Source organism: Perissodus microlepis, chromosome 3 (genome assembly GCF_051167445.1).
Source record: "Perissodus microlepis isolate ML-2025 ecotype Zambia chromosome 3, ASM5116744v1, whole genome shotgun sequence".
Classification (NCBI taxonomy): Eukaryota; Metazoa; Chordata; class Actinopteri; order Cichliformes; family Cichlidae; genus Perissodus; species Perissodus microlepis.
In genome coordinates, this window is record NC_140463.1 from 49,337,893 (window position 1) to 49,360,238 (window position 22,346).

The 22,346-nt window shown below is 41.5% G+C and overlaps 1 protein-coding gene across 2 annotated transcripts in view; it reads right to left on the bottom strand.

Moving 5' to 3' along the window:
* mtm1 (myotubularin 1) overlaps nucleotides 1-9,532 on the bottom strand; it is a 29,879-nt gene extending 20,347 nt beyond the window's left edge. For both annotated transcript variants that reach the window (XM_084916445.1, XM_084916437.1), the window contains exons 1-4: nucleotides 9,426-9,532; nucleotides 1,923-1,998; nucleotides 1,093-1,165; nucleotides 914-1,008 (exon numbers count right to left, since the gene is read on the bottom strand). In XM_084916445.1, coding sequence (XP_084772571.1) covers nucleotides 914-1,008; nucleotides 1,093-1,165; nucleotides 1,923-1,973 — 219 coding nt within the window. In that variant the 5' untranslated portion in view covers nucleotides 1,974-1,998; nucleotides 9,426-9,532. The remainder of the gene's footprint in view (nucleotides 1-913; nucleotides 1,009-1,092; nucleotides 1,166-1,922; nucleotides 1,999-9,425) is intronic.
* Between the last annotated feature and the right edge of the window lie 12,814 nt (nucleotides 9,533-22,346).

Genomic DNA, 22,346 nt, shown 5'->3' on the forward strand with positions numbered 1-22,346 from the left:
GCAGATATCAGCGGTTGTTGTGGAGCCTTCATCTTAGCTCCTGTCACATCAGGGTGACGTCATTTTAAATAAGCCGCCCGGCGTGTTGCCAGGCACATAAGGCTTCCTCGTGCCGCACCGTCGACAAACTGGTGGTTTTATCCACCCTTTATATTTTGAACTTTTTACATTTTAATAAGACAAAAACAGAAGTGATGGGTTTGGTGGCATTTCTGAGTATGATGTTGGTTCCCTATCACAGTATGTCATCACAGTTAAAACGGATGCAGACGTTAAACTTGAAAGCAACGTCACAGCTGCTGCTTTTTTTTTCCATTTAAGGCGGGCAGCCAAAATAAAGCCTTTTTATCAAGGCAGCTTTTTCAGGCAGTAACCCACAGCTTTGTTACATCTAGGCTGGATTACAGTCACACACTTTATTATGGAGTTAGTGGCACGTCCATGAGGCGTCTGCAGGTTGTTTCCAAAAGCTGCAGCGCATCTTTTAACTGGAACAAAAAAGTCTGAGCACATCAGCCCATTTTCATTTCACTCCACCGGCTACCTTTGATCCTTTTTAAACTTCTTTTATTTGTTTTTAAACCTCCTGGTGGCCCGTGACCGTGCTTCACTGTAGCTGCTCCAAAGCTGCCTCTTCTCTTTATGCTCTTTGTATATGTGCAGCACTTTGTGAACCCTGTTTTTTTTAAGGTGCTTTATAAATAAAGGTGGTAAATGCTAAACTTAGTCTGTAACAACTGAACAAAGCAAAAGTGCAATAACAAGAAAACTCAGAAAAAAACTCAGCGATGCTTCACAGCGATGGTGTTAGATACGGTGTCTAATCTAATCGAGTTGTCTCACACACACACACACACACACACACACACACACACACACACACACACACACACACACACACACACACACTTACAGCATCTGAGCTCTTGAAGTAAAGTCTGAAGTTGGTGATCAACACTTTGCCTTTCACGGCTCCACTGAACGGACAGATGTAGATTATGTCTTTATCTGGAAAGACAGGAGAAGAGTCAGAATATGAGAAACTTGTGGAGCAAACAGTCTTATTCATCAGCTCCACAGGACTGTACTCACCAGTAATCCTTTCCTCTCCAGGCAGCAGGGACACGTCAGATAACAATTCCATCTTCAGAGACTCTTTGGGGGTCTGCAAACACCAATATCAACATACATGACTGGTTTGAACCTGCAATGATGTCAAATCGGCCAAAAGCAATGTTTAAAATAACAAAAGATTTTTAGCTTTTATTGCAATTTAGCCCCGCCCTCATTTGTTAACATTCAGTTAATCACCCGATGAGTTTGTAAGTTTGCTCATTGTTTATATACAAACACTGTTTGACAATATTGTGAAACGTTTTTGATCGTTTCAGATTTTTCACAGATTTTCTCGCCATGTTTGCACCATCACTCTACTTTCTGCAGTACAACAATGTTCAGCTGATGCTAACAAGGGTTTGGTAGCACTGTGTGTCCAGCACTGCTTTATGCAGACAGAGGGGGCTGGAAGTAACACCTGTAGGAGTTAGTAGCAGCAGCTTCTGCACTGCTAACTGTTAGCCCATGTTGTCCCTGAAAAAGGCCTTTTGCATCAGTCTGTTGGTGTAAACTTACCTTTTTTTAACCTTTGTACCATTTTAAACTGTTCATGTGACTTGAATGACTTCAATTGTACTAAATAACTGGAATAATTGTTCTAAAACCTTTAAGCAGTAGTGTAGGTTACAGTTAAATGTGTTATTCGTCTAACTGACAGTTAGTTATCACAATAATAGAAGCTCAGAAAAAAAAGAAAACAGGAACAGAGATTTGGCTTCTTCGGTGTCACACTGAACTCTACATCTTTTAAGAAGTGCCTTTGACACAATCAAATGCACAACACAGACACACAAACGCATACTTACAGGGGGCGTGTGTGACTCTAAGATGTTGTACACTGAAACAGGTGAGGCCATTGCTGAGGGAGGGAGTTTCCACAGGCTGAGGAAGAGAGACAGGACTGTGAGGGCTCTCAGACTGTTGATGATGACAAAATATGAGATGCTAGCAACCTTGATCGCAGCTCCAGGACCTGAACAGGACTTTCACAAATACTGCTCTTGCAGTAAAATGGATATATCCTAATAACTGTTCAATAAAATTAAATGTTGTTTTTCTAACACCAATTTACAACAACGATCGTCTCAAGACTTGTAATTGGACGGTAAAGACTCGACTTGGTGACAGTGGAAAGGACGAACGCTCCAAACACAAAGACATCTGCAGCAGAGGGTCAGCAGTCTCCACGACCGGGCAGCAGGTGAAGTGAAGGAGAAACACTGAAGGGCTGAGATGATTCAACACAGATTCTTTGCTTTCACACAAGGCTCTGTGGCGCCACTGTTACCATGGAAACGCCAACGCCAGCGACTAGAAACAGGCCGTCCAAGAAGACAAAGCAACAACTTTTATTTGGCTTTGAATCTACTTGAGATTATTTATATATTTTTGCATTTATGAAAAAATAAAATGTTTGATGAAACAAACGTTGCAATTTCTAAAATAGAAGCCAGTGAGCAGTTTGTTTTTAAACACCAGCCTTTACTCTCCTTTGAGTATTTATTATTGCTCATTAATAAGGAAAATTTAAATAACTCATTAAAACAGTCGATAGCTGCAGCATAATCCAAACGCTTAGCCTAACTGTATGAGGAGAACATTCTAGATTACACTGAACCTATTGGGTAAACACCAACTACTAAAATGTTAATGTTCAGGTGATATCCTGTATAATATGTTGTTTAAGAGCCAGGCATGTAGCTTAGGATGGAGAGCAGGTCACCTATGAACTGGAAGGTTGGTGGTTCAACCCCTATCTGCTCCAGTCTGACAAATTTCCTCGGGCAAGATTCTAACCCCCAGGTGCTCTCGGATGCATCCATCAGAGTAGGAATGTGTGAACGTTAGATAGAAAGATAGAGAGCACAGAAAACATGGTTGTGCGAATGTGTGAAGTTCTGTAAAGCGCTTTGAGCGCTCAGAGTAAGAACGCACTATATAAGAACCAGTCCATGTACCATTTACAAAGCAGTAAGCTAAAGTGCATTAGCTGTATTGCTGGGTCTTGTCACTCAGCAGCAGTTACTGTTATCAGGTCACTCACTGATGCAATCTAAATGTTAGAAAAAACATTTTGTTAAACTCTTTGCACTGCAGAGCTACTTCACTTACGTCCAACAAACAATCAGCCTGCGTCAAAAACATGTTTCCACAAAGGCAGGAAGACATGACGCCAGAAAGCACAGTAAAAATGTCAGATTTAAGCAGCTGATTAAAGTAACTGAGCCTCTCTACCAACATTTCTCTCAGTGCCGTGTTCAGTCGCATTGGACTGGTAGTTACACAAGTTGCACATTTCTGGGACGCCAAACAAAAGCGTGAGCAAAGACACCATCTATCCACTGCACTGCACGACAACACACAAGGGAAGATTTTATTATTTTACTTGAAATGTAACAATAGTGTGAAATTAATTAAACACAAGTAAAATACTTGTAATTAAATAAGTATAAATTACTTATAGGCTGGTTCACAGGTTTGAAGTCTGTCAGTTGCCCAAATCAGAACTAGAATCATATAAATGCATCTCATGTAGCATTTAAAATGTAAGCATTATTTATCACCTCTGTTAAAGAAATCTATTTCAAGTTTCCCCTAAAGTAAAACTTCAGTTGTTAAATGAGTCAAATCAGACTGATCGTCTGCAAACACAGAAACAAAGAAAGTCAACTCTAAAGTCGCTGCTTCTACATCTGCCTCTGACACTGTGGACCACAGGGTCCTTCTACCTCAGCTACAACATGAAACTGCATTAAAGGCACAGTTCTGACCTGGTTTGAATCAGACAAACAGAAGTTGTTTTGTACAGGTGGGAGCATCGCTCACTTGTGGAGTACCTCAAGGGTCCATTCTGGGCCCACTTCTCTTTTCATTGTACGTGTTGCCCCTAATTTCTATCTTTAGAAAAGATCGTCTTTCTTTCCACTGCGTTGCCGTGACATCCAGGTGTTTATGCCCATTCAGCTGAAATTAACTTAGTGACTTTAAGTCCTGGATGAGGATAAATTTCCTACATTTTAATGAAAGAAGGACCAATTTCATACGCTTTGGTAAATATGACTCTTGTGACTCTTTAAGTCTTTTGGCTCCTTACAGTCATGTTGCTGTAAAAAATCTGGGCGTGACTTTTAACGCGTTTCTTAAAATGGACCAACAAATAACAGTCATCACTACAGTTTGTTTTTATCAACTCAGAGTCACTGAAGAAGTAAAGCTTTACCTCTTACAGAAGGAACTGAAAATAAAGATCTTCATGCTTCTATCACTTGCCGCCTGGACTACTTTAACTTTGGTGCTGAACAGTTATCTTTATCTTTAGTCCAGAATGTGGCAGCTCGCCTCTTAACAGGCGTTAGAAAGCATGCACACATCACCGCGGTCTGAGGTCATCTAACCAGATGCTCTTAAGTAATCCTGAAACCAGATTAAAACAGAGAGGTGATCGAGCTCCTGCATCTACAGCACCAGATCTACAGAATCAATACCACGCCACAGCTGCACAGCTCAGACACTACACACATGTAAATCTTTATTAAAACATTTATTCTCTCGCTGTGACATCATCATAGACGGTTGCATTTTGTCCAAATTTAATTTTTAAGTTGTTTTTTTCTACTTTTTTATGTTAATGTTAAGTATTGTGTTACATTTTTCTGAATTTTTTTTGTGCAGACTTTTTAGAACTACATCATTTCAGTGTACAGCAACTTTGTTGTTTTAAATGTGCTACATATATAAATTTGACCTTGAGTACATCACAGTTACTTCTTTTCAAAGGCAAAACCACCTTTTTGCTGTCAGGCGTCATCGAATGGTTTCAAGCGTCAGACCTGCAAGAGTCAAGGATGTTGCATCCAAGAATGCAACAACGTGCATTAATGGAGGTGGAAACAGTGACATCACACTGCTGTGAGGCTTAGTTTAACACCCAGACTGATAATATGCAGTACAGCCATTAAAACTATGTGCAAGACTTATGATATAAATAACGATTACAGCAAACTAGCATAAGATATAAATAACTGGTGTCGTCTAGTTGAGGACCTCTAGTCTTAGCATGATTCTGTTCTACGACCTCACAGACTGTTTCCTCTTGTACGCGCTGCCTCCTCTGGCTCTTTCCTTTATCTTGAGTCTGACATATGTGTTTGTATGTGTTTGAGTCACATACAAATGATGTAATGGGACTTTCAGGCCACCTGGCTATATACTGCAGCGACTTCATGCAGCTTAACAGCAGGTATAAATACAACTGACTGCGAGACGAGTCTGCATCGGCAAGCAAAGAGACTGTTGCAGTGGGCATACTGGGACCATAAGTGTCTCTTTTGTCCCAGCTCCCTCCCCTCAACCCTCACTGGTCGCAGACTGGTCCTGCTGGAGGTTTCTTCCTGTGCTCACAGGGGGTCATTTAATTGTTGGAACTGTCTCTATTATTGTCTTTACTCTACGATATAAAGTGCCTTGAGCACATTGTTGTTGTGATTTGGTGCCAGATAATTACAACTGAACTGAATTAAACTGAGTGACGAACAGTCTTAATTTGTTAACGAGTGTGTGTCGTGAGCAGGGTTATTATCCTTACAACAACTGAAACCAAAGAAAAAACTCAAACTAGATACAATCATGCCCGAAAGACTAAAACTAGCACTGAGACTTCTTTCTTTTTCTTTTTTTAGATAAAAAATGAACTGAAAATCGACTCAGGAAACCAACTGAGACCAAATTCAACTCGAAACCAAAAGTCAAAATGAAAAATATAATAACACTGATTGTGAATCAAGATAGTAAAAAAACTCCCTTCTTAATCCAGCAACCTCAAAAATCAATCATGTGAATAAGTTTCAACAAATGCGTTCAAAGAAAACAACAAGACTTGAAGTTAAAATCTTAAACCCCACTATTAGAGACATGCCACCTGTCTCTGTTACACTGAGTCACTGACAGCTGTGTGATGTTACAGAGAGACAGAATGTAACTAAACTCTACTGAAAATCATCACATTACATCTGACATATGACATGAGAAAATAGAACAAATGAAGAACGTCTTCAACTAATACTTCAGAGCCGAGTGTCACATACACAAGATTTGCTTCTTGGTACAAAATACTGAATTAAGTGTCGTCTCTATCTCCTGTAAGGGGGATTGAGATGACATCATCTGTGTGTCCAGGGTTGTTTGTTTGTTTTGTAAAACTATCACTTTGGGGCACTTTAGCACAGACAGAGACTTGTCCTCAGGACACTCAGTGTTGCTGTTTTATTTGACGAGATGAAATCGTGCCGCGGACTCGAGTCTCAGCACTGCTGAGCTATTTTCCTCACAGCCCTCTGTGTGTTTGTGTGCGCTCTTCCTCCTTTCTGCTGTGTGCAGCCTCACGGCGTGATGATGCCACCACCAAGCCCAGCTTTGCCTGGTATTAACAAGCAGTGAGCAGGCCCTGATGCTCGGAGCTCTGCCAAAAACAGCCCAGCTCATCAAAACAATGAACAATTTCCCTCTTGCTCTCAGACTGTGAAATGGAGTTTGATGAAAGGGCTAAACAAGGTCCTTCACTGTACACTGCCTAAGTGCAGCAACAATACAGGAATGTCTGTCTGATCTCTGCCACGGCGCTCCTGGACATACCAAAACCTTTAGGACTTTTTCAGGACATTTCACAGACGCAGCAACTGAAAAGTCATGTTTCACTTACACTTTGTGGTTTATTTAGTGAAGATTAATTGCCCAAAGTGTTCAAACCATTCTAAACCAGGTTTTAAAGCAAAACAGTAAGTGGACTCGAAAACATTCTGACTCAAATGTACATGAAACCAGCAGCAGTGAATGCTTCCTCATTTTGTGAAACGCTAGGACAGCAGGGTGGAGTAACAAGTAAAAACCATTGAAAAAATATAGTGTGTGTCATCAGTAGGTTTGAGAAAATGAGAATAGCTGCTGTGGTACGATATGTTTCAAGTGTTTTATAGCAATACATGTGAAATACTTTGTATAGGACTGAAAGTATTAATACTACTCATTCATTTCATATTAGGTTAGTTAGTCTTTGATTCGACAGCCCCTGATTTAAGTCGGTATTTTGGGTGTGAATCTTCCCAGTCACACACTAAAACAGCACCATATTTAACGTGTTAACGATTCTAATATTAATACAATGAACAATATTTAAAGTTGTAACCACAAACACAATCCCTTTAGTTCCTAAATCACTGTGTACTGAGAGAGTTTTTGCAGTGTAATAATAAACTCTGCAGCGTCATTTAGGATCAACACCTGTGTAATTGAAACACTTGTAAAGGAGACATTAAACACTAAATGCAGAGGCTAATTTACACAATGGAGCCCTGCTCTCACAACCTGATGCAGGTATAACACTGTTTGTGTAGCTGGATTTAACAAATAACAGCTTAAAGTTCGTTTTAGAAACATGTGGAGCTCCATCTTCACTGGGATGATTTGTTAAAACCACATATATGCTGTTCACTTTCACTCTGTGTCTCTTTAGCAGTAATTCGCTCGTCGTTGTTTGGCTAACTGCACTGACAGGAGAAAATCCACCTGTTAGCCGCAATGTTTGGTTTAATAAATGAGAACAGATCGGAGGAGAGCCCGTTTGACTCGGGTGACAGGTGGATGACCGCTGCATCCGGCCTATCATGGAAAAACTCGAGTGTCAGACTGCAGCTTGTTGGTCTGGTGACTCAGACAGCCTCTTCTCCTCCGCACTGTCCTCATTTATAAACCTGAACATTACGGCTAACAGCGTGTCAGTGCAGCTAGCCAAACAACGAGGAACCCCTGGTCAAGAGATAGAGTAAAACTGGACAGTGTAGCCTTGGTTTTAACATAAAACTCATTGTTGCAGCTCGGGGCAGAACAAAAGCGATCTCCTCGAACTGATTTTTAGTTTCAGTCTCCTTATATTCCCCTGAGTTATTGGGTCTATTACTAGTTAGCTAACATAAGCTAATGTAAGTCTAGGTGCACGCTCAATCACCAAGGTAAGTAAATCTGTTCATCTGGACGTTACCACTGGGAGAAATGTTTGATCAGTGGTTGTTGATCAATGGTTGTGACAATTTGCATATTAATGATCAATGAACAGCCCATTGTTCCTTCAGTGGTGCTGGTTTCAGTCATTGTGCAAATGTCCTGTTTATAAGGTTGGAAACCTGCAGTCAGCTGAGACTGAAGAAGGACGAGTGACGAAACGTTTCTCCCGCTGAAAACGTCCAGATGAACAGATTCAACCTTTTGGTCTGCTGATGGAAACCAACCAACCGGTGACTTAAGGATCCGCACAGACAGAAGATGGCGCTAAATATGCTTTTAAAACTTTAAGCACTTATTTCTTAAATCCAGCTACACCGATGGTGTTATATCTGTGTCGGTTTTTGAGAGCAGAGCTCAAGGGTGTAAACTTATGCATTTGGTGTTTCATATCCCCTTTAAAGAACAAAAGAAATGACACTTTATAAAACAAAACATGACGATATTGTTGTTTTTAAGATTTTTAATAACCTAAACGACTCGCTGATGTGGGCACTGATCCCTCTAAACAGAGGCTGGCGCAGTAGGTCGAGCCCACAGTCATAACAGCAAAGTTTCTATGTCTAAATATGGCTGCTCGTTTGGATCTACAGCCATGTTTCTCCTCTAATGATTTCTGTGCACAAAGCTGTTAATTCCACGCGTGATGTGCCTGAACGTGTTCAACACTGAAGCTGCTTCTGACTTTTTAGAAACTCGGCAACTAATGATGATTAACATAACCAACAGAAACATTTTTACTTAGTAAAAGCAGTCTGCATCTGCAAGTATTTTATTTTATTTGGGAGCACGGCGACATGAAACAGCATTATCGCGTAATAACGGGTTAATAGACCTGCTTTCACTCCTGCCTTAGTCAGCTGCTGTGAAACAGAACAAAACACAAGGAGCCGCTTTCGGCGTCCGAAACCAGCTCAAATATTCCAAGCACAGGCAAAGTGTGGCTTCCAGTCTTTTTACAATTCAGCGTCAAAACTGGGAAGCGTTCATGGAAAAATCTGAGCACTGCAGGAAGCGGAGTGAAAAACAGACAAAGCTACGCCGAAACGCCTTAAATGAACTTTTTTAACTCAGCCATTCCAATAGACACAGATGTGCACCAGGAAATAGAGCAGGCCTACACGGGAAGACAGCTCGTTTCACCCGAGATTCACACGTTTCTGATTAACAGAGCGCAGAAACCTGCGACAACGCCCTCCGAATAACACTTCATATATACTCAGGTGACCTCGTTCCGGCCAGATGTCTCAACTTACCCGCAAATTGCGATTCTCCCGTGGCTGAAAGTCGGCCTGTTTCCCTCAAGCTACAACAGGAACTCACTCTAGGTCACGTGCCGGCCTGTCATGGCACGGATTGGCTGGTTGTCCAACCACAGCTCGCAAAGGCTCGAGGGAAATGTAGTTTTCGGACGGCTTGGCCTACACGCCTCATTTGGAGCAGGTGTGCCTGGTTTTTATGTTGACATGTATATACATGTTTTATACTAATGTAGATATGGTTACTCCAGCTGAAATCATTTTTCACAGTTAGTTTTAAAACGTTATAAGCTAACCTATTGTGCTGATGTCTAATTCTTTGCTTTGTTTTCTTGGACTCTACTAGATTAGCTCTATTTCAAATTTACCAATTTTTCCAGTATGAATCAGCCATTTCAGCTCCCATCTCCTCCCTTTAATAGAAAGTTATTTTGACTGGCCTTCAGTTTTGTCTTGTGTGAGATACAGTGGTTCTTAACGTTGAGCAATTGTCCCTGAGTTAAATAAGCTGTTAAGAAAATGGTTCAGTTCTTGTAATCCGATCACAGTGTATATATAATTAATTAGATGTGTTAATTAATTTTGCCAATAGTACGCACGTGATTAGCAGTATCCTTGTATATGCCAGTTTAGTAAAACATGTATTAATTACTCCTGTCTCAGAGAAGCCACACACCGGACTTGGATCCTGCAAGGTGAGTACTAGTAATGAGCAGCAACTGTCACTGCTTCAGTCGGGCTGGGCACGCCTCCAACCTGCTTCTCCAGCTTAGCCAGCCAGTCCTGTATATGCAGAAAAAGAAACAACAGGATTCCCTGTTTACTTTCAAAAACTCAAAATACTCCACAGTCCATGGTAACTGCCACACAGGATCTTATCTTAAGCTTTTTAACCATAAATCATCCCTGAAATTTTAGCTATGACTTAAAAAGAGCTAAAAGTTCTATTGACTATAATTAAAGTTAAAGAAAAGTTACTTTTCTTTACTGGGTTTTAAAAAAATGTGAGGCAAACTTGCACAATATGAGTGAATATAAATGATGGAAAACCATCTTGGTCCTGTGTCTTTGGCCCAGTTTTTGAGTTTATTGTGGTTTTGTGGTTCAGTCTTTTGGAATTCAGGTCTCAGTGTGTGTTGTTTCCTGTTTTATTTTGATAGTCTCCTCTCTGTGTGTATCATGTTGAGTTTGATTCCTTTGTCTCACTAGTTTGGATTAGTGTCAGGAGTCTGTGGTGCGAACGTTAGAAGTATTTGGAATTGGAGTATTCGGTTTTTGATTAACTATAGCAAGTGGACATGATCTGGATAACAGATACTGTATTTGATAAACTGTGTAGGAGGATAAGAGGAGTGGTGTGCAGGTTTCAGCCTGTACAGGCCCAGTAAGTTGAAAACTTGAAGGCTACCTCTGGGCTTCTGTATTGCCCAAGAGAAAAACCATAAAAAGCAGCCACCACTGCTAGCATCATGTTAGGCTGGTCAATCACAAACTTCTTGGTGTACTATTGGAGCCAGACCCATCCGTGCAGGTGGAGAGTATGATGGGGGAGGGTGGAATACAGCAGTGATGGGAATAATGGCGTTACAAGTAACGGCGTTACTAACGGCGTCACGTAAAACCAGAGTCATGATAAACAATATATACGCGTGTTTTTCCTCAATCGTTTCGTCACGTTTACTGTCTAAGGACAGCGCAGCGAGCACTCTGCTTATGAGCAAACAAAATTCAGCCCTTTCGTGTTGGTGGAAAAATGCACCATGTCGACCAATGAAAAGATGATATGGCAACATGACATTTGGTTCTTTAGGAAGAGGGGGAAGTTTTAGGAGTGACGGCGAGAGAGAGAGAGCAGAAAAAGAGAGTGAATTTTGAGATGTGAGAGATTTGTGACGTTTAGCGTGTTTGGAGTGTGTAGTTAATGTGTTGTCTTGTGTAGTTAGTGTGTAGAGTTGTGGATAGTTTTGTGTTGTGTGTCAGAACAATGAGGCGACTGCTGTCTCCAGGTAGAAACAGGAGTGACACACCTGCTGCTGTCAGACCTGCAGGTATCAGGCTGTGATGTTTCCTTTATAGTGGACAGAAATTATTTTTTTGGAGTGGCACAAATAATTTGTGTGGCATCTTATTGAAGAACAGCTGATTGTTCTGTAAATAGTTTGAAATAGTTATTTAAAAAAAGGTAAAAGGTAAATGGATGCAAGTAACTTTGTTGTTTTCAAAACTTGTGTGTATGATTTTAAAATTGACAATTTATATTTGCATTTAAAGTTATGAAATATGATCATTAAACATGTTTGTGGTTGTTACAATAAAAAATATAACTTTTTCTACTCGGATTTTATGTTTTCTGTCTGATTTTAGATCAATTGTGTTAATACAGTATGTCAAAATTAAAACATGACTGTAAATTCAGGCACGTGAGGTTGTGCTGAAAAGGATGATACCAAACAAGGCAAAGGAAATAGTTTTTAATGGTGAAATGTGGAGGGAACATCAAAAGTAGTTAAAAATGGCCAATTATACTCTGGACCCCAGAGGGTTAAACGTTTTCTTCAAAGTAACGCAATAGTTACTTTTCAAGTAATTAATTACTTTTAGAGTCTTGTAACTCAGTTACTAACTCAGTTACTTTTTTGAAGAACTAACTAGTAACTATAATTAATTACTTTTTCAAAGTAACTTGCCCAACACTGGAATACAGCCGGCAAAAGTAAAAGCAAAAGGAAAACTCATCCATGTCCTGAGATGGTGACATGGATGAGCTTTCCTTTTGGGACAGGACCAAAATAAAGAGGGGGGGTTTAACATGTTTGTTAAAGCACTGAAGATTAATAATTTGTTGGGTAAGAGTGTAAAAGTGTCCAAACCGGTTAGTGGTTAAAGGAGTAATATATAATGCATCACTCGAGTTATCAGAGTTATCAAACCCGTGGAAAGTGTGAGTGGAGCCAGACAAGTTTATGCTGAACATATAAACATATAAACTGCTAGTGATGATTCAGTGGTGGTAAGTGGAAAGTAACTACTGGTGTTTATGGTTGAAGCAATGTGGAAATCAAAAATGGCAGAAAAAATCAAATAATAATAATTCAGATGTGGTGCAGGAAATCGCTTCTGCTGCAGAAAGGCTGCAAGGATTCAAGGAGTTTAATCACAAAGGTTTGAATGAAAGTCACCATTTAGAATGAGACGACACAGACACAGAGGACTCGTTCTACAGAGGTTCTAATGATGACAACTAGCACTGTTTGCATAATGCTGTTTGTTATGCAATGAATGCAGTAGCTAAGTGCTAGAAGGACAGAAACGGTAGAGTTGTAAAGGAATCTATAGACTAACACAACTTGGTTGTTTTAAATGATGACCCATGCCCTCATGGTTTTGGACAAATCAAACAGTATCATCATCTACTGACGTGACATTTGCATCAGCAGAACTGTTGGTAAATGGGATGTACTGCATCAAAATACAAGATTCTATTAAAAAATGTCAGTATGGTCAGCTGCAGCTCAGGTTATACCACAGAAGAAACCCGTCCAAAGAACTATTACGATCCCGCCGTAGGATCTGAAATGTAATCTCGCTGTGAAAGCACGAAACATGGAACCTGGTGCTAACCATGTTAGTTTAGCAGTTTCACAAGGTACACAGTAAAGAAAGGTAAGTGCAGAGAAAAGGAGGAGAGACTAGAACAACAACAAGGAAACTCAGGTGCTATCAATGTGATCTTAATGTTAGATAAATAGAGCCATAACAAAAGGAAAAGACACATCTCCAGGCAGGGATGGAAATGGATTCCAGCTATTTAAACAGTCAGGAAAGCTACTCTTTAAAAAGTTGTTAGCTGTATTTAATAATGTGTGGGGAAATGGGGGTCTTCCAAAAGAATGGAAAGGTGCAATGATTATTCCTGTTGTATAACCTGGAAAGGAGCCTAAGTCCAGCTTGTACAGGCCTATGGCCCTCACCTCTTTAATATGCAAGACAATAGAGTGAATGTTAACGGATTAGTAAAGAATTTGGAAAAGTGGGTTTTTGTACTGCACCAGAGCGGTTTGAGGTGGGGTCACTCAGCTATGGGTGCAAGTAGAAGTCTTCTTAGATACTGAAAAAGCAAATGACCGGCTGTGGAAGGAGGGCTTGCTAACAACATGCCATGATGCTGGAGGAGAAAGAATGCTACATGGGATCCAGAATTTCTTATGTAACCGGGCAACACAAATGAGAGCTGGCAGTGAACTGTGTGAGGAGCTGGAGGTTGAAAATGGTACTGCTCAAGGAAGTGTCATTAGTCCTTCTCTGTTCAACATTCTGCTGAATGACATGTTTAATAGGCTGGGAAAAGAGTTTGGTGTCTCTCTGCTTGCAGATGATGGTGCCGTCTGGAAACAGGGAAGAAACCTTCCGTTTATTCTCTCTCAGATTCAGAGCATCCAAGCTTTGGAGGATGTGGTTACACGGGCTAATGATTCAGGCTTTAAAATATCTGTTGATAAAACCAAGTATATGATATTTGGACATAAAAGGAAAGTAGCAACTAAATATCTGCAAGTATCAGGAAAGTACCTTGAGAGTCAAGCAGTTCAATTTTTTGGAATGTGGTTGGATGAGAGAATGACTCGGAAAATATCTGCATAAGGTGTGAAAAGATCATTAATGTGTCATTAATGTGTTTAATGATAAAAAGGTAAAAGTTGACTTTTCAGTAAAGTACTGTTACATTACTCACGCAGTACTAACCTGTATAAGAGAGCATAGAGGCCTGAGACTGACAGTGCTTGTGTCTGGCCTGTTTATTCTGAAGAAGACTTGTAAGTAACAAACAGCAGATGGCAGCATACGGCATTGTTGCATCTAGCCTCCCAAACCCAAAGAAGAAGCTGTGTTCCCACCTGTGGCCTGTGCCTTCACTTTCCCTTGTGTGTGTACACATATCGCCAGAATCTCGCTCTGTTCCTCGTGTTAACCCTCCTTGTGCTTCCATCTAACTTATTGCACTTTTCTGCTCAACTTGAGAACTCAAAGCACTTTATACAACATGCCTCATTCACCCATTCATAAAATCCTTTTTTTTTAATGCTTTTTCTACCTAAGTGCTTTCTCGGTTAATCTCACACTCTTATGAACACTTCAGAGAGTAACTTGAAGTTCACTATGTTGCCTACAGGCAGACTGGAGCAGCCAAGGATTGAAACAGGGATCAAAATCATGTAAATTTAGTTGAAATTTAGTGACATAAAATAATATACCACTCATATAAAAAGTCCAAGTATTGTTGCAAAATTAGTAACAGGGTTTACAATTTTAAAAAAAGAGTACTGTTAATTTTTTCAAATTAAATGGGTTGTTTTACATGTAACCTTTGTGTACATTTCTTATACAAAAGGCCTTTCTCAGGGACAACATGGGTTAACAGTTTAAAGCTGCTCTGCAGCAGTGCAGAAGCTGCTGCTACTAACTCCTACAGGTGTTACTTCCAGCCCCCTCTGTCTGCATAAAGCTGTGCTGGACACACTGTGGTACCAAACCCTCGTCAGCATCAGCTGAACATTGTTGTACTGCAGAAAGTAGAGTGATGTGAGAAAAAGGCGATTAACAATGGAAGAGAGACAGACCATCATAACACTTATAAATGCAGGTCTGTGCTACAGAGAGACTGCAAACAAAGTCGAGGTGTCAGTGAGTCCAGTTTCCTTCACCATCCAAAGGCTCAGAAACAAACTGTGAGGTCTGGCAGACCCAAAGACACGACTGAATCAGAAGACAAGTTTCTTAGAATACAAGTTTTAACTGTGAAGAGAAGACTTCGGGCTGCAGGTATAAAGCCATTGCTGAGATGTCAGAATAAGACAAAGAAGGTATTATGATTGATTAATCAAGATTTGAAATCTTCGGTTCATCACTTGGGATCTTTGTGCACCGCTGGGTAGGTGAAGGGATGGTTCCACAGTGTGTGGCATCGACTGTCAAACATGGAAGAGGAAGTGTGATGGCCTGGGGCTGTTTGCTGATCCAGGGTCTGTGACTTGTTGTTGTTTTGAACCTGTCATTTTTTATGGCTTGGAATCGCTGACAGCTGATCCCTCTGATCCCTCTGGTCTGAAACCAGTACGTACTTTGAGGGACGCTGGAGGCTCCCAGACTGTCACCCTCTTTAGCGTCTTACCTTTCTCAACTCAGAGTACCTGCGGTTTCACCTCTGTTCTGCCTGGGATAGAGTTGGGTTACGCTCCCAGGCCAGCTCACTGGGTTTACATAAAATCAGAACTTGTTACAGGACTTCCCTGTCGCTCTTTGCCCTGCCTTACCAATAGATGGTGTGTACATGTTAATGGGGATATTGCTGGAGGTTTAGTGCTTCCAAGTCTGGAGGTTTTAGACAATCCCCTAAAGCAGAGGTCCCCAGACTTTTCTGTGACCCCTGCGCTTTATCCGGCCTGTGTGGTTACCCGCGCACAATCAGGTGAAGATGCTGAAGTTTCACTCTCTGATTCTGTGCTGATGTACAAACTGACAAAAACAATATTCTGTTACCCCCACACTCTGTGGTGCCAGAGCAGCCTGACCCATTTTTGAAGAACACTTCCCCTGACCAGGAAAACACTTCAGCCCAGCAAGCTGACGAAACATTATGAAATTCTTTCCATCGTGTGGTAAGTGCTGATCAAGCCAGTAAAGAACAACAAGCCTATAGTAGAACAGGATGCTTTATTGCATCAGCAGTCTTCATCAGGTTCGGAAGATGAGGACTGGAATAAAGTAAATCAGATTATTATGCCAACTATATATAGATCTAAGGTCCTGTCTCAGGCTCATGAGAGCCAGTGGTCTGGACACTAACCGTCAAAAAAAGCATACCAGCTTTTGTTAAAGCATTTATGTGGCCCGGTATGAAGCGTGATGTTTCTAGGTTCTGTTGCAGTCATGTGTCCAGATTGCTGGTAAACCAAATCAGGTGGTACCCACTGCCCCTTTGTGTCCTATTCCCGTAGTGGATCAGCCGTTTGACCATGTCATAGTAGAGTGTTGCACCACTACCGAGAATAAAGTCGGGAAATCAATATCTGCTCCCCATCATGTGTGCTGCTACACATGCTACAGCAAAGGCGGTTGTTACAGCGTTGACAAAGCAGGAGAGCAGGTGCTTACTCTTGTTCCAGGCTCAGCCTTGTCTGCAGAGTATGATGGGCCTTTTGAGGTCTGTGATAAAATAGGAGAAAATGATCATGTAATCTGTACCCCTAATGGTAGATGCAAGTTGCATGTCTGCTACATAACCATGCTTGTACCACTCTTGACCTGCACTAGAACCGAATGGAGTGTCTGCTCACATCGCAGCTTCAAGTCGACTAGAGGTGGAGAGTATTGGTGAAACTGATGAATTAAGAATGAATTATCTCTGTTCCAGCCTAGTCTTGCAAACTCGGAGATGTTAAAGTCAGTGCAGAGTCAGCTTGGCTATTTGTCCCCAGAACACCAAGAGGAAATAACTGTTCTAATTAATGAATACACCTGCTTATTAGGTGATGTACCAACTCGCACTACGGTGCTGGAACATGATATACGCAAAACGCAGAGCCCATCAAGCAGCACCCTTATCGTGCTAATCTCATAAAGCGCTCAATGATGAAACAGGAAGCTGAATACCTGCTTTGGTTTAGCTAAGCCCAGTCACAGTCCCTGGAGCTCACCTTGTTTGTTAGAAACCCAGTCGGATGGTTCGCCTTCATCACTGACTCCTATCTTCTCCCAACAATTGAAGATTGTGTGGACACAATGTGGCTGCAAGGCATGTAACCAAGTTGGACCTTCTAAAAGGTTACTGGCCAGTCCCCAACATTTCAGCCTTTGTGACACCACATGACTTTTTACAGTATACTGTCATGGCATTTGGTATGTGTAATGCTCCTGCTACCTTTCAGAGTTCTGAGTGGCCTCTCCAACTGCAGTGCTTATTTGGATGATCTGGCAGTTTATACTGGAACTTGGCAAGATCACTTGCAGACCCTGCACCAAGTATTTCACCGTTTGGCCCATGCAACTCTGACTCTCAACCTGGCAAAGTGTGAATTTGCCAAGACCACTGTGACATACTTGGGCTGGGAAGTGAGACATGGTCAAGCACGGCCCATTAATGACGAAATTGTGGTGATTAATGAGTATCCCAAACCTAAAACAAGGCATGGGCTGCATAGGTTTCTGGGAATGGTGGGTCACTACAAGAACTTCTACAGAAATTTCTCCTAAGTAGTCCAACCATTAACTAATCTGTTTAGATTGATTTTGTTTGTTCAGATTAGTGTCACAGTGCTTTTTGAAGGTGTCAGATCTCTCCTTTGCCACACCCCCGTGCTAGCTGCACCTATTTTGACTCAACCGTTCAAATTGGAGGTTGGTGCCAGTGCTGTTGGGGCTGGAGCAGTGCTGTTGCAGGAAGACTTGCAGGGTTTGGACCACCCCATTTGCTATTTCTTCCGCAAGAATCAGCTCAATTATTCCACTATTGAAAGGGAACTCTGGCTTTGTTATAGGCTCTTCAGCACTTCCACGTTTACCTGGGGTCCAGTATTTTGCCTATTGTCGTGTACACTGATCCCAACCCACTTGGATTCCTTTCACGTATGTTCAACCACAATCAGTACATCAGTACATTTGCATAATTACTGAAACCACCCCATTGAATGAACAGTGGTTTGGTAGGTCAGTTCCTTGGTCATTAATATGCAAATTGTCTTGAGCATTGATCAACAGCCATTGATCAAAGACCACTGATCAATGGCCATGAGTAGCATTCACAGAGCTGCAATGACAGCATTGTAAGATGGTGACAAGATAAGATAAAAATGTAAACACAAAGCACAAAGTGTGTTTTATTTTTTACTGCACACACTATATTGTAGAGAGGTTTTGGAAGTAGACTGTTACTCTGACACTAGCAGACACACGAGCCTTCACAGGAATGGGGCCTCGGTCATAAATCTGCTCTTATGGAATGCACCCTTTATGCAGGTCCCAGGAGGGTCAGAGGTGGTTGCCATGGTGAAGTGGCCAGAAAGCTGGAGAAGAAGAAACCTGAGCTGACATCAGACTTGAGATCACTCTAAACTGTTTTTGTGTTTATCGCACATAATAAAAAGCACTTATTGTCTGGGTGTGGGCTCTTTGTTTGTTTGGGTCTCCTCCGTGAGCAGAGACACGGCAGCCTTTTTTTGTTTTGAACCTTCAACTGCTTAATACATGTAAGAAAATGCACTTTGAGCATATTTGTCTTTCCTCTCTCATAAAATTAACCCAACATTATCCTCAGTTACTTTAACACAAAGGCATCTGCTGTGATGCTCACACATCTGATGTTTGCTGATTGTTTTCATACACAGGCTAGATATAAAAATATGGATATGTACTGAGAAATGATAATAATAATGATGTTTCTGACTGACTGAGGAAAAACTGAATTGAACCGGGACCTTTTGAATCAGAAATGGAATCAAATTGGTTATAGAAACTGAACTCAGTACCCAGCGCTAGTTGTTTAGCTCTGTATGCCAGCTTGATGCTTGAATAGACCTGATCCGGTGTGTTAGCTCCTCTGTTAGCGTACTTGGCGTGCTGGTGAACTTTAGGAGACGCTGCTTTTAATTCTTGTGTCATTAAAGTCACCTGCAATGATGAGCACAGCGTCAGGATAGTGGTTCTGCTGGCTGCTAATGCTACTGCACAGGTGTCTAAGGCCCGAGTCAGAGGAATGTAAACAACAGTGATCATTCCTACAGTGGACTCCAAGTGTTGTTCATGAAATGCACTTCATTATCTGAACATCTGCAAGTGGTGCTAGACCACATCTATAAAAATAGGTTGTGGCAGTTTGTTGGTCTGAATTATTCTATTGTGTGTTGGCACAATGCCCCAGTCAATTAGACTCAGAAAAAAGACTCCCAAGAGTTAATTTCAGACATTACAGGCCACATGAAGCAAATTAATTGTGAAAATTAACGACAGTACAATTAGAAAACGGCTGAAAAAGTATGGCTTGTTTAAAAGGGCTATCAAAGAAAGCCTTTTCTCTCCAAGAAGAGCGTGTTCACATGGCTTAGGTTTGTAAAGTCACACCTGGACAACCCACCAGCACTTGAACAAGGCAAACATGGCTCTATTACACAGAAATGTCTATAAACATGCTCATTTACTCCAAATATCGATGCCGTTACTTCCCGTCTTTGGACAGCCAACAATGAACCAGCTAAAGAACAACAACAGATGGATATAACATGATGTCAGCTAATGTTAGGCTAGAGTGTCCTAAAAACAGTTTCCTGCTGACAGTTTGTTTACATTCTCACATAATATGACAGTTTATCTGCAATTCAACAATTTTAAATCCCCTTCAAAGAAAGTCACACTAATGCTCACTAAGTTTGACAGCCTGATCCAGAGTAAATACTGACAGCTGAGCCTTCACTCATCACAGATGAATGACGATCCGAGTTACTGAGGTGACTCAGGGGTAAAAATTTAATTGCAACATATTTAATTTACACCTTTCCATTTTGATTGCTAAACTGATTGTTAAATGTTGACATTATTAAAACATTTTAAAATAAAGTGTGTACAAAATGGTTTTATACATAAACAGTGCTAGAACACACCATCCATAGCAGGGATGGGCCGCAGTCTTTGATGTATCTTGGTTGACTAAACTATGCGATCGTGGCTCAAGAGAGGAGGTCGCCTTGTGATCGGAAGGTTGCCGGTTCGAGCCCCGGCTCCGACAGTCTCTGTCGTTGTGTCCTCGGGCAAGACACTTCACCCGTTGCCTACTGGTGGTGGTCAGAGGGCCCGGTGGCGCCAGTGTCCGGCAGCCTCGCCTCTGTCAGTGCGCCCCAGGGTGGCTGTGGCTACAATGTAGCTGCCATCACCAATGTGTGTGTGACTGGTTGTGTAAAGCGCTTTGGGGTCCTTAGGGACTAGTAAAGCGCTATACAAATACAGGCCAATTACCATATGCTTGTCCTACAGCAGCAACGTTATAAACTAGGAAGAGTAAGAAACAGAATTCAGTTAACTGCAGTCTGCAATACAAATACCAAGTCTCCCTCTGACTGGCTGCACTTTCATGAACTTAGATTTAAATAATAACTGGACTTTGATTTTCTGACAAGTATTTTCTAACCACAGACACCTGCAACGCTCATGTTAAGATCTGGAAGTCAGGTAAAAGGCTACAAAATCCATCTGCTTCCAGTCTTCCTCACAAGTTGAAATATGGTAACACTTTTATTGTTGATATAAAGGATATGACAACTCTACTTAATGTCTAAGGAGCTTGGTAAGAAAAGTTTCTGGACTACTTTAAGTTTCCTTAAAGAAGCTTTTTCAGCTCTAGGATCAACTGTTGGAGTGTCGCAGATTAAAGCCCTGTGGGAGTGTCCCCTCAAGAGGGTCACGGACCCCCTGTTGATCCTCTACCTAATCACATGAGCCAAGGTGTGAAAACAGGTGTGGGTCCCAATCAGCAAAGCATTTGGGTGAACCCACTGTGAGACCTAGCCCCCTCTATTGTGTGACTTACTGAGAACAAATGACCAAGAATGTGAATGGGCGCTAAGGCGTCTGGGAAGTGTCTCAAAACATGGATTATAGACAGTTGGTGTCGTAGGCCCTGTTCAAAGATGGTCGCTCACAGTGGACGTAAATGGCTTCTTTCACTTCCACAAACCATCTGTCCTCTCTGTCCAAAATGTGAACACTGGCATCCTCAAAGAGTGACCTTTGACCTTTAGATGCAGATGAACAGCTGAGTCTTGTCCCGTGGAGGTGGTTCTTCCATGTTGTGCGTTTATGAAGTGGCTGTTTGGTCTGAGCATTCCTCTACACTGTGCAGCAAACACCACATTGTTAAGTTTGTGTTTAGGAGTTTTGTCTTTGGGATGAACCAGTTTGTGTCTGAGTGTGTTGCTGGGATGTTTCTCTGATAAACCTGCTACATGGATGATAACAGTGTTGTTCTGTTTGTCCTTCTGATTCTCTGTAACACTTGAAAATAAACATTTTTGCTTGGCATTGTTTATTGACCTAACAAGGTGTTTGGATCAATGTTATATTATCAGTATTATACAAAAGCTTGGTTTTAGTACAGATCAGATTAGTTGGATTAAAAGCTACTTAACTAAACACACCCAGTTTGTTTGGTTTGATTCTGTGCTGCTTCTCATCAGAACATCCATGTAAAAGACATTTTATAATCTCAATGGATATTTTATTCCTGGTTAAATAAAGATTAAAATAATTGAAATAACAAAAATAAAAATCTACTCAAAGTGATCTAATGTCATGGTCTGAGTGAGCAGATGGGCATTTCCATCAGTGGCAGAGCATCCTTGGCTCCACCCGGGGGCAGGACTTCCTCAGCTTCACGCATCTGGAGCTAACTGGGGCCATCAGGCCAAAGGGGATTTAAGCTCTGCACTGTCATCTCCTCTCTGCCAGTTCGTCAGCTATCTGATGTTGGTAACCGGCTCTCATGTTCAAGCTGCTGTTCTCAAGTTTCTTGTGCTTCAGGACTTTTCTCCAGTGTCGACTGCTGCTCACCACTTGGATCTCGGCTCCTTTCCACCTCACTGGGAAATATTTCCAAACCTCACCTGCCTGCCCTCCTGCTCACTCACCACTTTGGATCCAACGAACCCCAGGTCAGCCGTTTCACCTTTTTCAAATTCCGAGGAAGTGCCTCACCTCCCCCTCAATACCTCCACCTCCTGCAAGTAAGCTGGAAAAACTGTTATACTTACCCTCTCTGGTTATCCACTTTAACCCAGCTCTAACTCTGCTCTCCTCTCTCCCCAGTGTGACCAATACTTACCTGCCCAGATCCAGTTGTCCTCACGTTCATGCCACTCTAATAGTTTCACGGCTACG